The sequence below is a fragment of the Semicossyphus pulcher genome, unplaced genomic scaffold (assembly GCF_022749685.1).
Source record: "Semicossyphus pulcher isolate SPU_LCO1_2020_fin unplaced genomic scaffold, fSemPul1.0.p SCAF_12, whole genome shotgun sequence".
NCBI lineage: Eukaryota > Metazoa > Chordata > Actinopteri > Labriformes > Labridae > Semicossyphus > Semicossyphus pulcher.
The window spans coordinates 31,558,187-31,577,560 of record NW_027211626.1 but is presented as its reverse complement, the minus strand read 5'-3'; the positions used below and the strand labels follow the sequence as shown (position 1 = coordinate 31,577,560).

The 19,374-nt window shown below is 43.3% G+C and overlaps 1 protein-coding gene across 2 annotated transcripts; it reads right to left on the bottom strand.

Moving 5' to 3' along the window:
• Positions 1–443: 443 nt before the first annotated feature.
• rel (v-rel avian reticuloendotheliosis viral oncogene homolog) lies at positions 444–18,874 on the bottom strand. 2 transcript variants are annotated; one of them, XM_069658248.1, is made up of 11 exons: positions 18,809–18,874; positions 18,513–18,551; positions 17,379–17,518; positions 16,922–17,070; positions 11,921–12,012; positions 5,410–5,550; positions 3,632–3,736; positions 3,210–3,428; positions 3,043–3,108; positions 2,863–2,937; positions 444–2,750 (listed from the first exon to the last, which is right to left on the bottom strand). In XM_069658248.1, exons 1-11 carry the CDS (start codon positions 18,813–18,815, stop codon positions 1,873–1,875), a joined length of 1,911 nt encoding a protein of 636 aa, XP_069514349.1. In that variant the 5' UTR covers positions 18,816–18,874; the 3' UTR covers positions 444–1,872. The 2 variants fall into 2 exon arrangements, with proteins under 2 accessions (XP_069514349.1, XP_069514351.1); XM_069658250.1 differs by lacking the exon at positions 18,513–18,551 and having other exon boundaries at positions 18,809–18,863.
• Between the last annotated feature and the right edge of the window lie 500 nt (positions 18,875–19,374).

Genomic DNA, 19,374 nt, shown 5'->3' with positions numbered 1-19,374 from the left:
GCTGTGTAAATACCAGCGAGGCAGAGGCCTCTCTGTTCTTGATGCTTTATCACGGATGTGTTTTTTGAATCAGTCGTGTTTAGTTTTGTCGACATTTTAGGAAAAATACTTTTAGTTGGCAGTTAACTAAAAACTAGTTGGCAATAAATCTGCAGCTAGGACCCGCTGTGACTGCCCAGACAGAGGCAGGCTAGCTTTCCCCCGATTCCAGTCACCATGCTAAGCTAACAGGTCGCTTGCTGCAGCTACCTTTTCCTCATACAGGTATGAGAAGAGTATTGATCTTCTCATCTAACTGTTGACCAGATAGAGTATTTAGATAGTGTAGTTAAAAATAAAGCACCTCTCCTCCGTCCTGATCTCATATCAAGCTCCTTGTTGTGTAACTGAAACAAACGTCTGATGAGAACAAGAGAAACATGATGAAGGACGAAACACGTGAATCAGACAGACTCTGTTTATTAAGAAATAATTGAGTAGAAAAAAATCTTACAAAGAAAAAATTAAATTGAGGTTTTTAACAAAAAGCTTCTGACAGGTAAAAAAGACATCAGGTGAGAGAAACCTGCAGTGTTTAATCAGACATGAGAAGCTGACTGAATAAAACACCTGTATGTTTAGAACATGTGGTGAAAGTACTCTGAGAACTGTGAATAATGTGATCACTGCTATGACATAGTCATTACAAAGGAAACGTGTGCTTCCTCCCACTTCCTCAATGGAAGTCCAGTACCTGAGCAGAGTGCGTCACATGTTTCCTGCTGTCGCTCTGTGGCTGACATGAACACTAACACTCAATAAAACAGAAGGACGTGTCAGAGTCCTTTGCAAAGACAGAAGTAAAATAATTTGTTTTTTCTGCTTAAAAGCATCTACACCCCAAAAACACAGATTATATACAACATGATGACAGCGAGCCAAACTAATTAACTCAATGTGGTCGCCCGATCCACCTCAAACAGAAGCCAGCCGGACTCTCGTCAGCTCACTGTCATTAACTAGATTATCCACTGAGGTCCATCAAACCAGCAGCTGGAAACTGAACACACCTGTGAATTAGTGGGAGGTGGGACGCCTCTGTTCGTCGGGGTGCAGAGGGTTCATTATGTACTCTGTATGTAATGCAGAGCTCTGGAAGTGAGCACCACAAGTTTAACATGCATTCTGAAAATAACAGGAAGGGCAGAGGATGAAACAGGTGTTATATTTAGTAAGACAGGTAAAGAGAGAATTACAACAATCCAAATGTGATGAGATTAAGGCAGGTATAAGCATCTCCAGACCTGAGTCTGGCCATGAAGCAACCAGATTTGTGTCGGCATCCAAACTTCTGGAATGATCAAAAACACGACCTATAAAAAAACAAGATCTTGCAGACGAGTTCCAGAGGATCAGATGCCAAGATCCTGCCTGATTGCTGACTGCAGGTGATCAGGAGCAACAAACTAAAACTTCTCATTCATCTGCATCTTAAACGGCAGAGTATTCACCATCCAGTTTATCCAAACTGCCTCCAGCAATGAAAGGTTTTGTGTCTCAATGGGTTCAAATGAAAGACAACAACAGGGTGTCATCAATGTACAAGTGACAGGAGATGTTGCTGAAACCACTGTTTTTATTCTCTGTGGTGTGTTGTAAAGGAGGAACTGATCCATAATCAGTGGTACCACCTAGAGCAATGCCTGTGTCTGCTTATGGATACAACAGTTCTTGTTCCCGCTGTTGTGATGACTCAACCTGATGCCCACTGAGCTCTAGTCTGGACTCTCTGGTTCTGTTTAGAAGAGGTGAAGCTGAATGTCTGGCTTTGCAGGGCTAAACAGGAATATATTCCTATGAGCTACTTCTGCTCCACATCTGAAACCAGCTCCTTCAGTTGCTTTGCCGAGTTGATTTGACATAGTCAGCCAGAGTTAGAAAGTGGCCCTCAGGGTTGTGCAGATTCTTGAGAGGCTGTGTGTTGCCACTACAGTCCCGCCTCATTGGATCCATGTTGCTGCCGTTGCTCACACGAGGAAGCAGGTTGGTGTAAGTATTTCCTTGGCTTTCCCTCGGGGATTGCATGAGAGGAGCATGACTTTCTTGTACCACTGAGATCTGGGGCTCTTGTTTCAACTGAAAGCTGGCCTGAGACTCTGCTCCCACCAGGCCCTTCAGAAAATCATCCCCTTCCATTCCCTCTAGGAAGGGGAAAGAGCCCAGCCCCTGTGACCCCCCTCCACCTCCAGGTACTGACCCATTAAAGGGGTTCTGGATAGGATTGAGGGTGTTGAAACTGGGCCATGCTGTCGGGAGACCCTGATTCTGGTTGTGTGGATGGTTCTGGGCCCGTGGCTCAGAAGCAAGCTCCGTCCTCTGGTGCTGCAGGTGGAAGAGCGTCTGGGACTCTGGCTGGCTCAGTCCGGGAGCCTGTGTGACGGAATCCAAGCACTGCAAGTCCGTCATGGAGAGCTCAGGGAGGGTCGTGTTCTCAAAGTGGTTCTGCTCCGCTCTGTGGGGGAAACCGGATCCACGGCTCTGCTGCTGCCTACTGTTAGGACGGGACAGGTTGTTCATGGCACCAGACGGGTTGATGGTGACTGTTTCCATGGAGAGTGGGGGGTTGGGATTGGCCCAAGGATGGCTGACTGGTACATTAGGAGCCTGTGATGGCATCATTACAGTCTGAGGGCCTGGAAGGTACTGCTGGTTGAACACAGGTTGTTGGTGCATCGTAGGTGTGGGCTGCTGCCTCAGGTACAGGCTGGGGTCTGAAAGACATGATGTGTGATTAGGCATCCTTACCTGAATGACAATGTTGTATTTGGTTTAACGACTGGTTTACTGATATTTATTAAAGAGGAACCAAGTTAAAGTTGTTACCTTTCCGCATGTGACCCATGGTACTCTGTGGAACCGCCTTGGGCCTGTTCATAGCCAGACCAGCAAAAGGACCACCTGCAAAAAGGCCAGAACCCTTTGTTACAATACAAACATGTAAAGGACATGCTTGTAACACATACATGGTGTGTTGCAGAGTATACAGAGTACTATATCTCTTACCTGACAGTCCTGATATCCTCATCAAGTTCTCTCTTCTGCGCTTCTTCTCGTTGTAGCCATAAGGATCTATAGAAAATACATGTTCACATAAACCACCTGACTCTACCTAAGCACTGTCACCACTTCCTGGTCACTGCAGTAACAGACAGAATGAGATCTCTGCTCACCTTTGTCATCAGGCAAATATCTGAAGTCCATCGGTTCACTGACTTCCTGATCAGAAGGTCGGCGTAACTGCATGTGCACGGTGACAGACTCTAAGATGGAGGTGTTGTAGTAGGGCGGAGTCTTGAAGACGATGGCGACCTGACGATGAACATCGGCCTGGGAGAAGGAGCCTTTGGCCTCCCAGCCGTCAGAGGAGAAGAATCTCACCTCGATGTCATCTGGAGGGAAGTGATGGTGAAAATGAGTGGAAAAGTGACTGAATGTGCAAAAAGATGGTGCTACAGATATGAACCGCTAAATGCATGAATGAAGATAAATGGAGAGGAAACAAATGTAAGCTGAAAGTTTACTGTAAGAAAAAGCTGATAATTCCTCTCAAAGATCATTGATGGAGCCATTGATATGTCTATATTCATGGTACCTTTCTGTACTTTGTCGCACAGTAAGAAGATCTCGTCCCCTCCTTTAACGCTGCCACTGTTCTTGTTGACCCGACAGATCCTCAGCTCAGCTGTGTTTGGGGCTCCTGATGAAAATAAATATGCAACAAGCAACACGTCAGACTGCACTACGAGGAATGAACAGCTAACACCAAACAACTTTTCAGGCCCTTCAGTGTCGTCTCGTCACTGTCATTTCGATGGTTTGGGTTGAGGTCATAAAACTCAGTTTTTGTCTTGTCTTTAAGTTCAAGTTAAACATGTTTAATGTTATCAGGAGTTTTTAGCTTAGCTCATGCAAACTGTGAAGTTTAATGAAATGAACATCATCAACAGCCAATAGGAGCGCTCTCTGCAACACCAAACAGGAAGCAGCAAACTGTGTAGATGTTACAATGTTACAGTTTCATTTATCAGACGCTTTTGTCCAAAACGACGTACATTTGAGAGTGAATACAACACAGGCAATGATCGAGACAGGAGGGAAGTAAGAGCCAACAAACAGCTTCAAGTGCGACCGGACACTGGTGCTGACAGACAGAGCACAGAGTGTTTCTTTTTTTTTTTGTGATGATCATCATCAGCAACATCAACAAGGTCAATATAGTCATCCTCATCAACATCCACAACATCCTCAATGTCATCATCATCAATAGCATCAGCATCATGAAGGTCAGAGGTGTTCATAAAGAGCTGGGTCTTTAGCTTCTTCTTAAAGGTGAAAGGGACTCTGCGGACCGAATGGAGTTTGGTAGCTCGTTCCACCACCGGGGGACGACTGAGGAGAAGAGTCTAGTTAGAGACGTAGGGCCCTGTTGTGATGGGAGCACCAGGCGCCTTTCATTGGCAGAGCGTAGTGGGCGGGACAGAGTGTAGACCTGGATGAGGGAGTTCAGGTGGGCAGGAGACATTTTTGTTGCTGTTTTGTAAGCGAGCAACAGGGTTTGAATTTGATGTGAGCGGCAAGATAGTAAACGTGGAGGCCTGCTGTCACTGTGTCTGTGTCTTAGCTTTGGTGAACTGGGGAAAGTTTGGTGTAGGGAGGATGGAAATGTCTCACTCACAACCTGCTAACTGCTTATGCTAACTCAGCTAACGTTATTGCCTCAGTCACTGCAGATATCACAAACCACTGCACACACAAGGACAGCTGTGGACAAAATCTGTTTCTGTTCCATTGTTTGTTCCTCTTCTTGTACATTTCCACCAGGTGCATGATGGGAAATAATCTCAACAGGAAGCTAGCTGTAGTCTTAAATAGTGACCCTGAGAGAGATCAGGTCTTTATAATCTGTGACTGAAAGGTCTTAATGTATGTGAGCCAGTGTATAGTGGACATAACACAACATTGATTCACACTTTTGTGGCTCAGTGGTTCAATATTAACCCAGTTAAGAAAACGACCACTCTAAGGGTTGAGTCACATGCCTGCTGTCAGAAGAGGAAGTGCTCCATGGCAACCCTGTAGTTGGAGGGTTGATGTGTTTACAGAACTTCCTCTTTCTGCGCGTGTGAAGAACACTGAACTAGTTCAGAGAGTGTTACTGGTCACACACATGCACAGGTGGTGCAACACACACTTGCAACAGGTACATCCTGCATGAACTGTTTGTACAAACACTGTAATACAGTGTCATTATTTCATGTTCATTTCATTATGGAGGACATTAAGTAACCCCACACACACACACGTTAGCACAGTGTTTAGTGTTAGCAGTGTGTTAGCACAGTGTTAGCAGACTTTGTGAACATCACTCACGGTTGTCATAGATGGGGTTGGTGACGATGGGGTTCAGAGGACGGTTGAAGTGTCCGTTCTCGTCCTGAAGAAAAACCTGGATACACAGACGGACCACGTTCAGGTCGTACTCCTCCGTCTGTAACAGCTGTTCCTGTGGTACTGAGGACACACACACACACACACACACACACACACACACACACACACACACACAGGTATAGATTAGTAGATATTGATAAAACGAGGGAGGTTTTTGTTCTGTGATGTTCTCATGTCACACCTGTAGGTCGTCTCTTAACCTCAACTCTGGACCAACAGAAACACGTCACAGATGAGATCCAGCCTACACACATACACACACACAAAAGCTTCACACACTCATCACCCTCACAGGCAACACGCAAACAACACACCTTTAACTGAGAGACGCCCCCCCCCCACCCACACCAGCTAAAACACACTAGCTTTCACATCTGCCTACTTTCACTTCCTCCATCTCTCAATTTCTATCTGTTGCACACAGGTCGAGGCCTCCCCGCCTCCTTTTTGTCACCACGGTGACGCTCAGGCACGTCACCTCAGAGTGGAAAAAGTGTGTATGTGTGTGTGTGTGTGTGAGCAGGAGATGAGTGACCACGATGCTCCTGACGTGTGTGAAAGTGTGAAAGTGGTGGAAAACATCTTAGCTCTTAAACTTTGTGTTTCTAATACATTAAATGTCATTTAAATATGTCAATAATCTTGTTTCACTTCAATAACACCCGTTTCACTGCAATAATACCTGTTCCACTTCAATAATATGTTTCACTGCAATAATATCTGTTTCACTGCAATAACACCTGTTATACTGCAATAATACCCGTTTACTGCAATAACATATGTTTCACTGCAATAATACCAGTTTTATTTCAATAACACCTGTTTCACTGTAATAATACCTGTTTCACTGCAATAACACCTGTTTCACTGCAATAATACCTTTTTCACTGCAAGAACACCCGTTTCACTGCAATTATACCTTTCACTGCAATTATACCTGTTTAACTGCAGTAATACTTGTTTCACAGCAATAATACCTGTTTTACTGCAATAACACCCATTATACTGCAATAACACCTGTTTTACTGATATAATACTTGTTTCACTGCAATAATACCTGTTTTACTGCAATAATACCTGTTATACTGCAAAAACACCTGTTTCACTGCATTAATACTTGTTTCACTGCAATAATACCCGTTTAATTGCAATAATACCTTTTTCACTGCAATATTACCTGTTTTACTGCAATAATACCTGTTTTACTGCAATAAAACCTGTTTCACTGCAATAACACTTGTTTCACTTCAATAATATCTGTTTCACTGCAATAATACCTGTTATACTGCAAAAACACCTGTTTCACTGCAGTAATACTTGTTTCACTGCAATAATACCCGTTTTACTGCAATATTACCTGTTTCACTGCAATAATACCTGTTTTACTGCAATAATACCTGTTTTACTGCAATAATACCTGTTTCACTGCAATAACACTTGTTTCACTTCAATAATATCTGTTCCACTGCAATAATACCCGTAATACTGCAATAACACCTGTTATACTGCATTAATACTTGTTATAAATGAAATAAAAATTTAAATCTATCTGTGTCTCATTTGTGTTTTGAGGTGTTATGTAAGATAAACTTTCATAGTACAAATGGAACGTATGATGTGACGTTGGGGAGGTGGGGGGGTTGCGGCTGACGGTTGGGCAGGTCTGTGTGTGGGAGGTTTGGGGGTGAGTATGAGTGTGTGAGCAGCATGGAGAGTGAGACAGAGGAGGAGGAAAGAGCCCAGCCTCACCACAAACAGAGTCTCCACTGAGTGATATAGTTTCACAGCGAGCAGCTCGTCAGAGGAAAACACTACACACACACACACACACACACACACACACACACACACACACACACACACACACACACACACACACACACACACACACACACACACACACACACACACACACACACACACACACACACACACACACACACACACACTTGCATCGTGTGATTGTATCTATATGTGTGTATCTACCACACTTTTTTATTTAGCAGAGTTCTCTCAGCTCCTGTTTGCTCTGTATCTGTGTGCAGAGCTTAATTATGTTTGACTCTGTTTTTGTCATGTTAATTTCATGTAATGTCATGTTAATGTCTCTACCTCTTTATATGAAACCTTTTTATTTTATGTTCTTTGTTGTCCATACTGACAGAAGAGATGGCGTATCACAACAGGACTTTGTGCTTAAATAGAAGATAAGAAATGTTTAAATATAAGTTAATTTACTTCTACTGTAATATAACAATACTGTGTGCACTCTCTTATTGATCAACTAATCAATGCTGCTGTAGTCCCAATATTAACCATTGCTCTGTTGCAGATTGTTCCTATTGATTTAAATAAATGTGTTTCCATATAAACAGTTCATTTATGATGCTAACAGGAGGAAATTTGGGCTGAAATTAGAGTCACCAGCTTCTGAATGATAGACATAACAAAGAGAGAAAAGCAGAGTACGGAAAGGGAGACAGGTACACGTGTAACAGCAAACCACACCTCTGTGTATCAGAGGACAGGTGAGTGACCTCAAGAGGTGACAAGACCTCAACATCATCATGTCACATGCATGAGAGGTCAGTGTGTGTGGGTGGGGGGGGGAAAGGAATCAGCTGAGTTTCACGGCAGAAGTGAGCTGGGGGTGACTACACAACAAACACACCTGTGTCCGTGGTTGCACCACAGTGACCATTCACACGAGCAGTGTGTCCAGTGTTACCTTACACAGACACCTGAAAACATGAGTTCACTGTGACATCACAGCTGTCTGTTACTAAAGCATATCTAATAAAAGGATGAAACACAGCAGCCCAAGCAAGACACTCAAAATGTCTGCTGGGGTCACATCACACACAAACATCTGGGCCACAGCTCCATAACACGCTCTTACAGTCTACGATGCTCTGTGTCACAGACTGTATGTGTAGATGAAGCATCCATGAAGACACCCATCAAGGGGTCCACTGCTGCTGTGAGGCCTCCTGATGGGCATCTAGTTTATGTAGAACACAGTGACCATTTTAGCATGAGAGGGTGAACAAGAGAACAGCTGGATTCAAGTTCAGTTCAGCTGTGACTCAGAGAGGCCACGCCCCTAATTATGATGTGGGACATGTGTGAATCTGTGTGTATCTGTGTGCAGTGTTTGTGTGTTTATCTGTGTACAGTGTTTGTGTCTTATCTGTGTGCAGTGTTGGTGTGTGTATCTGTAAATGGTAAATGGTAAATGGACTGTACTTATATAGCATATATATATTTTCTAGTCTCAAAGCTGCTTTTACACTACATATCACATTCACCCATTCACACACTGATGGCAGAGGCTGCTATGTAAAGTGCCCAACCGTCAATCAGATATCACATTCATATTTGATATCAATATTTGAGCAATTTGGGGTTCAGTGTCTTGCCCAAGGACACTTCGACATGTAGCCTGAGGGAGCCTGGGGTTGAACCTCCGACCTTCCGATTGAAAGACTACCGACTCTACCACTGAGCCACAGCCACCCTTGACTTGTCCTAGATACAGACGTAAACATCAATGGAAAAAACCCTTTTTATTTTTCAGTCTGGATACAGGCCGAAAAAGTTAGGCCAAAGTCCCAAACCCTGCAGTTCCTCTGGTGTCCACTTGAGGCTGTCTCCAGCAGTGAGTCAGTCCCCATAGAGCCCCATGTTAAACTTTACAGCAGAAATAAACATGTTTACAGCCTGGTACAAAAAACAGTTTGGGTCTCTATAGCTCATTTCTCTCTTCATGACAACTGTACAGGGAGAATCTTTACAACTCACCTGTTTACATTATATTAAGGTTTAAAGTGATCTGTGTGCAGTATTGGTGTGTGTATCTGTGTGCAGTGTTGGTGTGTATCTGTGTGCAGTGTTGTTGTGTATCTGTGTACAGTGTTGTTGTGTATCTGTGTACAGTGTTGTTGTGTGTTTCTGTGTGTAGTGTTGTGTGTATCTGTGTGCAGTGTTGTTGTGTGTATCTGTGTGCAGTGTTGTTGTGTGTATCTGTGTGCAGTGTTGGTTTGTATCTCTGTGCAGTGTTGGTTTGTATCTGTGTGCAGTGTTGGTGTGTATCTGTGTGCAGTGTTGGTTTGTATCTGTGTGCAGTGTTGGTGTGTGTATCTGTGTGCAGTGTTGGTGTGTGTATCTGTGTGCAGTGTTGGTGTGTGTATCTGTGTGCAGTGTTTGTGTGTATCTGTGAGCAGTGTTGGTGTGTATCTGTGTGCAGTGCTGGTTGTTTGTATTCACTCAGAGTGTAAAAATGTGAACTGTGGTATACAGAACCTCTGAGGACTAGTGTTTGGTGTTTAGACCCAACATCAGATTGTAAATCTACACTAAACACTAAAACATCCAGTTTTATAGATGTGTGAAGCTGTTATCATCCTCTGCGAGAGCTGGGGAACCCCCTCCCCCCCCCCTAAATGAATCCTGCATTCCCAGCTCTCACGTGGCCTCCTGCTCTCTGCTCAATTGAGCAACTGTGAACCAAGAATGAGGAAGTATGTGAGCGCCTGTTTGTACACGAGGAGCAGAGAAAGAGACCAGAGAAGATCTGAGAGTGAAAATCATTAACTGGGTCAAAGCAGCCGTGCACTCTTCTCTGGAACTGTTCTCAACCTGTTTAACAGTTAACATGATCACATCAGCTGCACAGCCCACCTCAACACACTCTGCACTGTCACAGCTAACTACAGTCTGATGATACATGACAGATGACATATCAGATTCACTTATTAAATGATTTTACAATATGTTTGTTACGTGTACTTTTATTTATTATCTCTAAATAAATTAATCTAATCTCGGTAAAAGAAGAGTAATAAAGAAATATCTACCTACAGTTTGCTTACATTAGGAACCATAGCTCCTGTGTTTCAAACTAAGGTAATGCTAGAGCACATTTATTGCGAATGAAGAATTCATCTGTATGAGTAAGACTGTGTGAACTCTTGTTTTACTGTATAGTGACTCAAAGGATAAGCCTAGCATTGCCTAGCATTGTTCTATATTTTGAGCCATGTTTGCAGCATAGCTCGCAGAATGGACAAACACATGATGCACAGGATCATATACAACATGTAAGCATGCTGACATTAGCATTGATAGTTTTTTATTATACTAAAAAAGCTCAGAGAATTGACAACTCACTCATTTTGGATTCTAGTGCTAACATCCAAATAAAGTAAGTGTTTGACGGTCTGTGAGTCCAATAAAGCGCACAGACAGATTATCGGTCTGATATTTACATGAACAAATCACAGCTAGCAGCTCCCACCTGTCACTCAAAGAGGCTACGCCCCTAGAGATTCTCCCCGTACAGTTGTCATGAAGAGAGAAATGAGCTATAGAGACCCAAACTGTTTTTTGTACCAGGCTGTAAACATGTTTATTTCTGCTGTAAAGTTTAACATGGGGCTCTATGGGGACTGACTCACTGCTGGAGACAGCCTCAAGTGGACACCAGAGGAACTGCAGGGTTTGGGACTTTGGCCTAACTTTTTCAGCCTGTATCCAGACTGAAAAATAAAAAGGTTTTTTTCCATTGATTGTTTACGTCTGTATCTAGGACAAGTCAAACTACAAAGAGGCTCACAGACTCAGAATGTAAATTGAGATCTAAGGAGGGTTTATTTTTTCCCCAAGGTCAGGGTTAGGGTTAGTGAGTGATTTTAAAATCCACAACATAGAAATGTAAAGTCTGTGTGCCAGCAGGAGAAACACGACTGAGCATGCTCAGTTGGCTGCAAACTTCTTAAAACATAGGTGAAACTCCAACATGAGAGTGGTCCCTGAATCACTGCAGCACACTGTAGCTCTCATGTTACAGCGCTGTGTGCAGTCGGTCAGAGAGACAGGAGCAGAGGCAGGAGGACAGACGGGAAGACAGACAGGAGGACAGACAGAAGGACAGACAGGAGCACAGACTGGAAGACAGACAGGAGGACAGACAGGAGGACAGACAGGAGCACAGACAGGAAGACAGACAGGAGCACAGATAGGAGGACAGACAGGATCACAGACTGGAAGACAGACAGGAAGACAGACAGGAGGACAGACAGGAGCACAGACAGGAAGACAGACAGGAAGACAGACAGGAGCACAGATAGGAGGACAGACAGGATCACAGACAGGAGCACAGACAGGAGGACAGACAGGAGGACAGACAGGAGCACAGACAGGAGGACAGACAGGAGCACAGACAGGAGCACAGACAGGAGGACAGACAGGAGCACAGACAGGAGGACAGACAGGAGGACAGACAGGAGCACAGACAGGAGGACAGACAGGAGGACAGATAGGAGCACAGACAGGAGCACAGACAGGAGCATAGACAGGAGGACAGACAGGAGCACAGACAGGAGGACAGACCAGAGGACAGACAGGAGCACAGACAGGGAGGAAGACTCACCGTTGAAGGGGTTGATCTTCCTCGTCATCCTCTGTACGATGGCGTCTTTCACCTCCCTCCTCCTCACACACTGGATCCCCAGGTTCTGAAAACTGTAGAAGAATAAGACAACAGGTGTGTAAGAGACTGCAACCAGCTGAATGGTGAACCAAACCCACCTGAGGGAGGAGTTACCTGCTTTACCTTCATCAAGTCTCACAAACTGGAAGTCAGAAATTCTGCAGAATGTCTCAATCTAATTTACTGCACGAGTCAACCAGGGACTTAATGTCACACACACACACATACACACAGAAACACACACACACACACACACACACACACACACACACACACGGCAGTGATGTCACTATGGGAATTTCCACAATACCATCCTCATCACAGCATGATCAGACAAATCTGTGTTTTAACGTGTGTGTGTGTGTGTGTGTGTGTGTGTGTGTGTGTGTGCTTATGTCTCTTACTATAACAGATTTGTTGTTGTTGTTAGCGTTGAGTATATCATCAGTCTTGTGTCATGACTATGCTGTTCTTGCAAATATTACACATTTTTACCATTAGTATTGATAATGTCACCATAAGGAGGAGGTTGTTGTTGTTTGTTGTTGTTGTCTGTCTCTATCCTGCATCTCCCTCTCTCGGCCCATCCAGTCTCTTCAGATGTTCAACATGAGTCTGGTTCTGCTCGAGGTTTCTGCCTGTTAAAAGGAAGTTTTTCCTTGCCAATGTGCCGAATATTGCTAAGTGCTACTCATGGTGATTCATGTTGGCTCTCTCTCTAATATAACAAAGATACGGTCTAGACCTGGGGGGTACACTACGAAGCCAGTTCAACAGACCCAGGCTTTCTTTACAGAGGAGTATTGGCACGGACCTGCCCTCCATCCAGGACCTGTACCAGTCTAGGGTCAGGAAGCGGGCAGGTAACATCACTGCAGACCCCTCACACCCCGGACACAAACTGATCAAACTCCTCCCCTCCAGCACGTGATACAGAGCACTGTACGCCAAAACATCCAGACACAGGAACAGTTTCTTTCCCCAGGCTGTCACTCTGAATTTCCAGAATTTCCCCCCGGGGATTAATAAAGTATTTCTGATTCTGATGAACATCTTACTTCTGTATAAACTGAAAATACTACAACCATCGACCTGTTGTATATAACAACATGAATCATAACAAGTTTTAGTGTTTAAGTGTCTGTGTTACCTTGTCTAACCTGTCCCTTTTTTAAGTGTAGTGTGTCGATGTGTGTGTCCGTACATTAAGAGTATAGAGAAACACATTCCTTGGATGTGCCCACAGACTGTAAAACGGAGGTGTGACGGAGCGGCTCCATCACTGACTGCGGGCAGCGCGCACCCAGACACACGCACACACAGACACACATGCACATACACACACCAAACTTTTCCCTCTCCATCAGTGTCTCTAATCCGCCTGAAAAACTCCATTATTCCTTTTTTCCCCTCTCCGTTTCGGTAGCACGACCAAGGGTGCACACTTGGAAGTCTATTGTTAACCTTAGCACACATTTACACAACGTTAGGTTTCCTTACCTCGAGGTGCGCTGCATATTAATGCCGCCATGCGCCGTATGCAAGGCTGGTAAGAGAAACGGAGCGTCCCATTTCCGGATATTAAATATCCCGGTATGCTATGCGATTCATGATCACGTGACGTGATCATACGGGCTTTTGGGTTTTTCATATCTATATTTGCCAAGTATATTGTGTTGGTCTGATAAAAATGGTTATTAAAATGTATAAAATCTTATTAGAAACTGTTAAAAGTTTAAAAGCTCCTGCCACTGGAAATAATGAGAAAATACATTTGTGGTAAAAAATTATGTTATTGATAACACCCAGTAGGCGGGGCTTCGGGTATATAAGGTGCTGCCTTGGGCTTTAAAGGGAAGTAGAGAGTTTGTTACAGAGGAGGTAACTACTGAGAGAACTGTTTTTGTGATTTTTGCCTGTGAGTTAATGTGGAACTCCTGCATTATTCACTTGTAAATTTTGTGTATAGTATTTTTCCTGTATTTTGTGTTGTAAATAATCACTGCACTTTGGGAGGCCGGTAAAAAAATAAATTACACCAAAACTGCAGTTTTCGGCTACGCCTGTGTTTTCCCAATTGGTTGGAGGAGTCTGAGAGAGAACCCCGCAACAGGAGGTTATGATCTGTCTCTTTTAACTCTCTGAGCGCACTCATAGATTACGACCAAACACAAAAACATGATCCAGTGTCTTTAGCTGCTGTCATCGTCGTTCTACTGCTCATATTTCAAGTGTTGATTTTACCTGAAGCAAACAGGTAAAAACAGAAGAGGGAGACTGGAGGGGGGTCATATTATATCCATCACTAACTGAATGCACAGGCTCCGTGATGCGATGATACATCAAGACCTACTGTACCTGTACAGCTTCGTTCTGTGTCTTTACCTGCAGAACGTTACATTCCAGAAGTTTCCGTATGACCTCAGCTGAGGATCTTATTACCCACAGAGAACATCGTCAGGACGTTATTAATGATAGGACGGAGCTTTACAGCAGAGTTAACATGAAACTCTGAACATAACCTGGGCCCGACCAGGGGTCCGTTTCAGAAAGCGGGTTTAGTGAAAACCTCAAGTTTGTTAACCCTGAAATGAGGGAAACCTCGGGTTTGCCGTTTCAGAAAGAGAGGTAACTTTAACTCTGAGTTGGTTACTATGGTAACTGAGTCTGTGAACCTAACCTGGTCGCGAGCAGGTTTTCTTCAGGAAACTCAGGAGTTTCGCTCTTGTCTCCTCCCTCTAGAATATAAAACCCTCCTTCGACTTCCTCATTCATTCAGCCCGTCTCACGTGTGTGTTTGAGCGGTTACGTCTCTGTGCTGCTCTGACCCCTTTGCAAAAGTCTTTTATAATTATGATAAAAAAAATCAAAAGACAAATCTGTGTCAAAGTCATCATTTTTAGATTTTCCACCACCACTGCCGAGAGTGCTCAAATAAGACGCCGCAAGTTATTTGATTTTTTTTTTTTTAAACTAACACAATTCAGTTTAATCAACATGAATTATAATGTATGTGAAGTCAGCATCATGTTAGGGATAAAGCTAATGCACATTAAAACAGCCAATGAATGATATTTCATTCGTTTAATATTTAAAATATGATTGAAGTGCTTCCATGTACGTTTTTTTCTCCCGCTGGATTGCTCCTAAATTAATATAATTTTAGCTTCCGATCGTGATTAAATATTAAATAAATAGACCAGTTCAAACTTGCGCATTTACTCGAGCAGCAGTTTCTTCCCACGCCGCTTCTCTCTCTTTTGCAGCTGCAGCCGTGTTACTTTATTTTTCTAAAAACATGCTCGTATTCGCTGAACCTCCGCATGAGGATTTCGAGCTCCACTGGTGTGACGTAGGAGGACCTCTTTTTGTGTACCGTTGCCATGGTGACTCGTGGTATCGGGGCTCCATTAATGCTGACTTTTTACAGCCAGCGTGCAGGCACTAAACTCTGGCTGAACCTACTCAGAGTTGATCGAACCAACTCTGATCAGCTGTTCTGGAACCGAAAACTCAGAGTTTCCTATCTCAGAGTAGATCGACTCAGAGTTTGTTGAACCTGCTTTGTGAAACGGACCCCAGGTGAGCTTTGCAGAGCAAGTTACCATGGTGATTGAGCCAGGTTAAACCCTAACCCTCTGATCTCCCTTCAGAGTTCACCCCTCAGGTCTGTTCGTCAAGTGTCTGAGACAACTGTGGTCCTGATTCAGCATAAATAACATTTGATTGATTGTTGTTGTTGGTTGTTTTTTATGTTGTTGTTGTTAATGTTGTTTTTTATATCGTTATTTTGTTGTTATTGATGTTGTTTATATTGTTGTTGTTGATGTTATTATGTTTTTTATGTTGTTTATATCGTTGTTATGTACTTTTTTATTGATTAGATTGTTGTTGTTATGTTGTTTATGTCGTTGTTTGTTATGTTGTTGTTGATGTTTTTTGTCATTGTTTGTTATTGTTTATTTTATAGTTTATATTGTTTCGTTGTTAATGTTGTTGTTTATGTTATTGTTTGTATTGTTGTTGTTGATTGTTGTTGTTTATATTGTTGTTAATGTTATTGTTTATATTGTTATGTTGTTTTTATGTTGATGTTTGTTGTTATGTTGTTGTTGTTGTATATGTCGTTGTTTGTTATTGTTTATATTGTTGTTATGTTGTTGTTTATGTTATTGTTCATATTGTGGTTATGTTGTTGTTTATGTTATTGTTTATATTGTTGTTGTTAATGTTGTTAAAGTTACTGTTACAATTATGATTACCTCAGCCTTTATCATTACTCTGCTTCTCTCGCTAATTTATTTATTTATTTATTTATTTATTTATTTAGCTAATCTTCACCCTAGTCTACCACTATTATTGGTATTGTAACCATAAGTATGTGTCTGTTGTTGTTCATGCAACAAGGACATATGTTGTTGTGGTAACAAGAACATATGTTGTTGTTGCTCTCTTTGCCTGTCTCTATCCTGCATCTCCTTCTATCCCATTTTCGGCCCATCCAGTCGAGGCAGATGGCTGTTCAACATGAGTCTGGTTCTGCTCGAGGTTTCTGCCTGTTAAAAGGAAGTTTTTCCTTGCCAATGTGCCGAATTGCTAAGTGCTACTCATGGTGGATTCATGTTGGGCCTCTCTTTAAATAACTTAACAAAGAGTCGGTCTAGACCCCCTGTTGCTGTAAAGTGTCTCGAGATACCTCTGGTTATGATTTGGCGCTATACAAATAAAATTTGATTGATTGATTGATTGATTGATTGATTGAATGTTTGTTATTCTTTATATTGTCGTTATGTTATTGTTTATATTGTTGTTTTTATGTTGTTGTTGTTATTTATGCTGTTGTTTATGTTATGTTGTTATTAATGCTGTTGTTTATGTTGTGATGTTGTTGTAAATAATGTTGTTTATGTCGTTTTTATTTATGTTGTAGAGTAGACTCACGCAATGACTCTGCGGTCGGGTCCAAACTCGGACTCGTAGAATCCGTCCCTGCAGTCTTTGCCCACCAGGTCGTGAGGATGAGGACGGTACGGCTCGTTCTTGGTCACCAGGTAAACTCTCACCTTCCCTCTGCCGCTGTAGTTAAGGATCTGAGGAGGAGGAGGCGCCACATGTTACACCGCCACATGTTACACCGCCACATGTTACACCGCCACATGTTACACCTTCAGACTCCTCCCTCACTGATGTGTGTTTATATTGTGTACTAGTGTGTGTGTGTGTGTGTGTGTGTGTGTGTGTGTGTGTGTGTGTGTGTGTGTGTCTTGTGTGTTCTGTAGATAATGTTCAGTAGATCACATCTGGATCACCTGCTGCTGTAACACAATAATGCACCTGTCTGGGGTCAGTAAGGAGCACGTGTACATCTCTGTGTCTCTGTAGAGTTAAAGGTCCTGACCTGTAGACTTGGGTAGGTCCGGCTGTTGTCGCAGCTCTTCTCTCCCGGGATGCTTCCAGCTGAGCGACCCTCACACTTATACCTGAAGCGCATTCCTCGCTGCTTTGGCTGCTCAAAGATCTGCACCGCAGGCTCAGCCACTGCAGAGGACAGAGAACAGTGACGGCATCACGAGAGCACAGAGGGTGGAGAGACAGTGAAGGCAGCATGAGAGCAGAGCTTAGGTTAATGCAGTGAATAAACACGTAATTTTTAGCGTTTCGTGTGCAGGTCAAAGGTCAGCTGGATGTTCATCTTGAAACTGAATCACATGTGTGACTGTAATTGTTTTGGTTTGACAAAATATCGCATGTCCTTCAGTTTGATATGTCTGATATGCGAGCTCACTGTGTTTGTCCTGAGTCCTCTACAGAAACAGGAAACTCTGCTGAACACTCGTTTCACCATTTTGATCTATTTCTCCTTTTGTCTTTAATAATAAGCTCAGTCACACTTCCTGTTTTACTTCTGCATCTCCAGCTCGCTGCTTTATTTCAGATAAGAGTTGATATAAAGTGAATATTCAGGGTTCAGTTCTGCTGCTTAGTGAAATATCTGCACACAAACAGCTGCTGGGTGTCAACATGATGTCTGAAAGAGTCGAGAGAGACGTCTTTAGATCACGAGCACAGTAACACAGAGTTAGTCTGAGAGAGGAACTAAAACTGAGCCACCATCTGTGTCAGCTTCTGATCACACACACACACACACACACACACACACACACACACACACACACACACACACACACACACACACACACACACACACACACACACACACACACACACACACACACACACACACACACACACACCCCAAACGAGTCCTGCCACATTTTTGACTTCATTCAGAAACTTTCCTTTCTCAAACGCTGTCTTTGTTCTGAGTCCTGCTTTAATCTGTGTGCAGCAGAGAAACACACACACTTTTTCTACTGTTTAAACTCAGATTAAAGCAGTCCCAGTTTACGCAGCAGCTCTCTTTAGCATGAGAACTAAAAGAGGAAGTGAGGAGGCTGCGGTGCGTTCACTGACTGTTGGACTTGTGCAGACAGGCACTCAGTGTGACAGCAGACGTGTCAGATGTACTCACTGAGGTTTGGATCGTCCCCCAGCATGGAGGGCAGCAGAACTGAGGACACAGCGTCACATTTAGAGACATTAGAAACCCGTCACTTTCATACATGAACATTACAGAGAGATGAAAAGCTCTGACTGTCAGTGAACACATCATGGAGGAGGAAGTGTCTCCGAGCTGTTTCACTGACTGTTAGTGTGAAGCTTTAGTGCTGCTTGACTTTAACATGCAAACATGATCATTAACATTCAACACATCCTTTAAATACACACATTACTGTGGTTACAGAACATCAAAGTATTTCTACTCACCATCCATGATGCTGTCTCTCTCTCTCTCTCTCTCTCTCTGTACCTCAGGTCGTTGTCTCTGCAGAAGCTCACACTGAATGAGTGACAGCACGGGAACAGTGATTTTTGTTAGAGGAGACTGTCACGGGGAATTCCCCTGTGTCCCCGCCCCCTTTTTCATCTGAACTGACCAATGAGAGGCAGCCTGACTCACAGAGAGCCCGCCCCCTGCTGTACGGAGGAGAGGACACATGAGAGGCTGAACATGGTGTCGAGTTTGGAAGGAGACAGCTATACAGTAGTAACATATGAGGAGTTACTATGAAGGAGCTGTTGAACCTGTAGAGACTAAAAGGAGTTATGTCTCGAGGCCAGAAGAAAATTATTTGAATATTGAATCTGTCCATAGAGTCCTGAAAGATCACAGTCACATCAGATACAATAATCAAGGTGAAAGTTTGATTCAGATATCATAAGCGGCGCTGGTTTAACTAAACCTGACAGCTGTCCACAGATGTTATGCTAAGCTAGGCGGCTGTAGCCTAGCGGCTGTAGCCCCCCCCCTCCCCGACACACACACACGCAGA